Source organism: Vespula vulgaris, chromosome 2 (assembly GCF_905475345.1).
Source record: "Vespula vulgaris chromosome 2, iyVesVulg1.1, whole genome shotgun sequence".
Lineage (NCBI taxonomy): Eukaryota > Metazoa > Arthropoda > Insecta > Hymenoptera > Vespidae > Vespula > Vespula vulgaris.
The window spans coordinates 448,748-454,747 of record NC_066587.1 but is presented as its reverse complement, the minus strand read 5'-3'; the positions used below and the strand labels follow the sequence as shown (position 1 = coordinate 454,747).

At 42.1% G+C, this 6,000-nt stretch overlaps 1 protein-coding gene across 1 annotated transcript; it reads left to right on the top strand.

Moving 5' to 3' along the window:
* Positions 1-3,162: 3,162 nt before the first annotated feature.
* LOC127061692 (serine protease HTRA2, mitochondrial) lies at positions 3,163-5,308 on the top strand. Its single transcript, XM_050988939.1, has 7 exons — positions 3,163-3,621; positions 3,747-3,870; positions 3,959-4,045; positions 4,199-4,393; positions 4,468-4,618; positions 4,687-4,858; positions 4,972-5,308. Exons 1-7 carry the CDS (start codon positions 3,239-3,241, stop codon positions 5,129-5,131), a joined length of 1,272 nt encoding a protein of 423 aa, XP_050844896.1. The 5' UTR covers positions 3,163-3,238; the 3' UTR covers positions 5,132-5,308.
* Positions 5,309-6,000: the final 692 nt, after the last annotated feature.

Here is a 6,000-nt window from a genome sequence, read left to right as displayed (position 1 = left end):
CCTTCCTTGCCGATTTTCTCACGGATGACATTATTTCCTAACGATTAATACGTCCGAGCATAATTTTCCTTTAAACAGCTTTACAACGGATCCGGGCAGATAGCTTAAAACAGCGATCGCATACGGTCTCGTGCGAAAAAGGAATAGAAATAAAAAGAAGAGGAAGAGAAAAAAAGTGAAAAAAAAATAAAAAAAAAAATAAAAAAATAAAAAGAACGACGATGACGGCGGCGGCGGATTCGTCGTTAATGAAAACGTCAGAGATAGGTAGTACGCGTAGTCGGTATTAAACGGATTCCGATTCGCTGCCATAGCGAATCGGTGACTCCTCGTTGCGGAGGTACGCGTAATTCTCTGTAAACTCGACTAATCGTGTTATTCGAGCTCCTCACGAGAGCGAGCTACGCTCATCGCTGATGTATCACATAGAGAGACGAATAGAGAAGAGGAGATAGCTATGTATCTACCTACATACATACGTACGTACGTACGTACAATAGCTACGAGCAGTTACATACGTATGCGGGTAAACGCATACGTCGAAGAGAAGATACACGGAAGAAAAGAAGACTCTTGCTCGACGTTATAAGAAAGAGATATCACGAGTGTGGTCGTACTATCGTTGGTCGTAGTAGTCTAGCAAGAGTCGCGGTAATAAATGGGCAACACGAGCGCTTATAAGGGGTAGGTAATCTAAAGCTTTCGAGGCGAAGGCGCGTCGGAGAAAGGAGCCGAGCGGGAAAGGAGCTCGCGAGGGGGTTGAACGGGTGTGGAAGGAGAGGAACGGAGAAAGATAGAGAGAGAAAGATATAGATAGACAGACAGACAGAGAGAGAGAGAGAGAGAGAGAGAAGCGCGGTAGTGGTGGGATCCGGAGTAAGGGTGGTTACGGCGAGGGTGTGAGATAAGGTATAAGGTGGGTAAGATGGCGGACAATTTGCCGCTCGACTACTCTTGCCCGCACCCCTCCACCCTCGACGATATCCCCGCCACGCTGGCCTATGTACCGGGTAATAGATGTTCCTCCTTCGCGACCGAGAGAAAGCTACCTCCTTCTCCTCCTCTTCTATCTCTTCGTCCATCTATTTATCTCCATCGTACTGTACTTCTCCCTCTGACTTTCTTCTCTCTATCTATCTGTCTCTTTCTCTCTCTCTCTCTATCCATCCCTATCCCTGTCTTTCTTCAGCCAGGACAATTTTCCATCGTCCTTTCCCGTCGTCTCGATGCTCTGGCAAAAGCTCGCTCGCGCGCCTATGCTCAGCCACACGAGTACATACATACATACATACACATATACGTACGTACGTACACACGCACGCACACATAGATACGAGTGAGCGTGTGCGCGCGCGACCACCCGCCCGCCTACCCTCCCGACAACAACGTATACGTGTTCCATGTGCGACGGTGAGAGAAACGCGAACACCCTGATACGTTGCGAATGCGTTCACGTACACGGAAAACTCGGTGCCGCGGTATTCCCGTCTCTGTGGTACGTAGGTATTTAAACGCTCTCCACACCGTCACCTGCCGCCGCACCACCCTCTCTTTCCCCACTACAAAACCTTCGGTCTCACTCCAACTCCCACCGACTCTACCTCTCTTGGTTTCCCTTCCACCGCGAAGCAGCAACACGCCCTCTCTTCCATACCGGCAGACCGCACCAACGTACTCCTCTCTCTCTTAGCATTCCATCCGCCATCTTCTCACTTAATAAAATAATTACCCGGGGCCAATTAAGCGTTCCTCCCTCCCTCTCTCTCTCTCTCTCTCTCTCTCTTTCTCTCTCTCCCTATTCTCCCTCTTTCTCTCTCTCTCTCTCTCTTCCTCTGTCGTAAACCCCTCGCACTTTTGCCCGAAGAGAGGTAAGCGTTTCACCCGGATTATCCGTGCGACGTAATTCGACCGTCGTCTCTGGTCTATATACGTCAAGCTATTTTATCACGAGACTTCCGTTAAATGGAAAGACCTCCTGACGGAAAAAATAATCTACGGTTTTTGACCAATAACCAACGAGACCCGATAGATCCCTCTCGCGAATCTCATTCGATTTCATTCTACCTTATATAATTCGCAAAGAAAGGTCCTCCGAGTTGTGGGGTTAGGAAAATGCCGAACTTGAGATCGCGACGGAGAAATCTCGCGATGGTATATCGATTAAGGCAACGTCGTCTTACTAATTATTCGACGATTACTTACCTCGTCATATACTACCAACCATCTCGCTTTCTTTTTTATTTCCTGCGATCACGCTCCACGACGTCAGTTAAACGATGTCCGTTAAATTCTTCCAGCAAAGTTAAAAAAGATATAGCGCTGACATCTTCTGGTATCGTCGATACGGTCCTGTATAAAAACGATTACGCTTAAATCCATGCTTCGTTTAAAATGTTTCCTCGTCGATAATGCAGTTTCCTAAACTTTACGTACTATCGATAACTTATCTATAGAAGATTCAACGATTTCTATTTTATCGTTCGGAAGGGAAGAACTTTTTTACGGATCAACTTTTCCCAATTTTCGACCTACATCGTCGAACGAATCTTCCGATGACCGTCGCAGAACTTTTTAAGTAGCGAATAAATTTTTAAATCCCCTGATCAACTCAATCACGTCGAGGATGAAAGGTCCGATGAAGGAGGATGAAGGTCGGTACGAGCGATCGGTTGTAATTAATTTGTAAAAGTGCATTGAGCGAGCAACTTTTCTTCAAAGATTTACTCGTCAATGGTTCATTAAATTTTGATTCATAGTAAGTGCATTTATTTATTAGGGTCTTACTTGTTTCTCATACGCGTTTATAATTATTTCAACTTTGAATATCTCGATGCATTTAAGAATATTTTTCAATCCGGTATTTTGATCATCAGAATTCGTCGAAGTATCATTTGATATAAGAAACAACTCTTGGATAGGTATATTTTCTTTCTTGTAAGTACTTTGATTTTCGATCTGGCGGAACTTTAATTATGTCCATCATTTTCGATCGCAAATAATGCAATGACTGCTTAAATAAGTTTTAGCTGCGTATGAATAACTTTAATCGGAAAGAAAAATTTTCGTGGCGCTTTATGATCTATACGAAAGCTTATGTACCGATCCGATAGAGTATTCACAGCGAACACAGTTTTTCTCTATTGAGCTTTTAGTTCGTATCTTGTCCACATCTGTCGCTGAAGTCGCACGTGCTTCGAGCGAAAATGCCGAACTGCTTGAATTTTGAATAAATTTAAAAATGACCGTTCTCTTGTTGCGCGTATATTTTAGTATTTTTAAAAAAGATTACTTGTCGCACATACGATCTGTCGTTTCCATTAAAGCGGATCAAGTAAGAAGTAAACATTTGTGTCAACGAGATAACAGAATTTATGGCAGAAGTGGAAAACATTTTTTAACCTATACGTTAGTCATTTCGGGGATCGGTTATTTCTTGTACAAAAAAAGAAATGATTTCTACGAACGATTCAGGGATTTCACCTTTGGGATGCCTGTCGTCAAGTCTCTGACAATCTTTACACCGAGTCTTGTGGATTACAGAGAGAAATATAATTTTATAGCGGACGTAGTGGCAATATCAGCACCTTCGGTGGTGTACATAGAGATCAAAGATGAAAAAAAGTAAGTAAACGTCACACGTTCGTCGTTTCGTCGTATCGTACTTTACATAATTGTTCTTTTTATGTACGATCGTGTTGACTCATATATTTCGTTAAAACCTTTTGTAATAATTAATTTAAAAATAGATTAGATATGTTCACAGGGAGACCTATCACAGCTAGTAACGGCTGTGGATTTATTGTTGGTTCCGACGGTCTGATATTAACCAACGCTCATGTCGTGATTAAGAAACGTGGTACCACCGTGAAGGTAGACGCAATGTTACGTTATGTTACAGCTAAAGAATACCTTTTGAGAACACTTCTGTCTTACTTCTATGGGAATGTATTCTTTCTAGGTTCGTCTACACGATGGAACTGTATATACCGGCCTGATAGAGGACGTCGACATGCAAAGCGATCTGGCGACTGTAAGAATTAATAAGGTAAAATCTCTGGACAAACTTTATACTTTTATATATAGTATTTGTGAGAATAATTGATCCGTCTTATTAGAAATGCCTACTTGTTGGAAATGGAGGTAATTGCTCTCGCATATACATCGCATAAATATAGATTTGATGCGTTTGTATTTACAGACAAATTTGCCGGTAATGAAATTGGGAAATTCGTCCGACATTAGACCAGGAGAATTTGTAATCGCTATTGGTTCGCCTCTTTCGTTAAGTAACACGATAACTAGCGGAATAGTGAGCAGTACGAATAGACCAAGCGAAGAACTTGGTCTTGACAAGAAGAATCTGACGTATATTCAGACCGATGCTGCGATTACCGTTAGTTACGATGAAACGAAGAAAACAATGCAATACTCGATATTCTTGTAATAGGAGGCTACGTTTATTTCTAGTTTGGAAATTCTGGAGGACCATTAGTGAATTTAAACGGCGAAGCGATCGGTATAAATGCCATGAAAGTTACCGCGGGTATTTCTTTCGCTATTCCTATAGATTATGCGAAAGAGTTTTTGCGGAAAGCCGAAATACGTAGAAAAAACAAAGGTAACCTTTAATCGTTTGATCGTAACGATGTAACGTTCCGCTCCCATTACAATAACGTTCCATTAAAGGTAAAATTCCCGAACCGATGGAAACGCATAGAAGGAGATACATGGGTATAACGATGTTAACTATTACTCCTGATATTCTCTTCGAATTACAAAACAAAAGAGGCTCCGCCTTAGAGATGATCAAACACGGAGTATTCGTTTGGAGAGTAATCGTCGATTCTCCCGCTTACTGGTGAGTATTGAAACACGATCTACCGTTGTTTATCGCTGCTCGTTATCCTTAACGTTTGTACGTTCCTTTTATTTTTTTCTTTTCTTTTTCTTTTTTTGTTTTTATCGATATAGTGGTGGCTTGCAAGCGGGAGATATAATTACGCACGTCAACGAAGTGCCCGTATTAGCCGCTGTGAATATATACAAAGCGTTAGAAAGTTCCGGTCCACTAAAACTGACGGTCGTCAGGCAAAGGGACATTCTCACGATAATGGTCGATCCTGAAGAATGAAGCTTGCTATACGGATAATAATAAAAGTGTCTGGTATTCCTCGATTCAATAAAAAAGCAATGAATCAACGAAGTCGATGAAAAAGAAAGAAAAAGCAATCAAAACTGTACATGTGTATAAATTAACTGATCGAAAAAAAAAAAAAAAAGAGAGAAAATAGATGTAATTATCCCTCGCTCTCTTTCTCTTTCTCTCTCATAATCATTTTTCACGTACCTGTTTCATTTCCACCCCGCTGTTTCAAATATAAGAAAGACGAGCGATGCGAAGCCGAGCTCGAACGCTAAAACGACCAGTTACGATAGGGTTCTTCGGTGTTTATGTGCTCGTATGTACGCCGGGTGTGGTCTCTCGACTGGACGGCATTACGTTCGCGTTGTTTACGACATAAGGCGACCTCCACAAATATGTGACCGGATCTACGGTGCGGACGTGGGTGTGCTCCGCGAGAGCTCTTCGCGATTTTTAAATCGAATCATTTTACCGTCCTTGGATCTTCCTACCAGGATGGACTTTCTTACGTTCTCGGATCCTACGGATAAGGGAGAACGCTGTGTCCTTGAACGAAAAGAGCCTTTTTTTAAAGACTTTTCGTTCTCGATATCGATTTGAAAAAATTTCGGAGATGACAAAAATTGTGGAGATAACAATTGATCGTTTTCTTCCAAGGTGCTAGGTATAGGATTACCTTGAACTAACAATAGGTCGGTCTTGTTCCTAAGGGCATTATCATTAATTCACGCCTAGCAGTTCTTTAATCTTTCTTATATCCACACCCTCTTTTTCAAAGCGTCGACGTTATTCTATTCTCCGATTATCCACGCTTTTGACTCGGCTATCCTCGCCTACGAGCCATCTCTCACGAGCCC

Coding starts and splice junctions, on each gene's coding strand:
- LOC127061692 (XM_050988939.1), top strand. CDS start 3,239: ATGACCGTTCTCTTGTTGCGCGTATATTTTAGTATTTTTAAAAAAGAT. Junction 3,871..3,958: donor AACGTGGTACCACCGTGAAG/GTAGACGCAATG, acceptor TATTCTTTCTAG/GTTCGTCTACACGATGGAAC. Junction 4,859..4,971: donor GTCGATTCTCCCGCTTACTG/GTGAGTATTGAA, acceptor TTATCGATATAG/TGGTGGCTTGCAAGCGGGAG.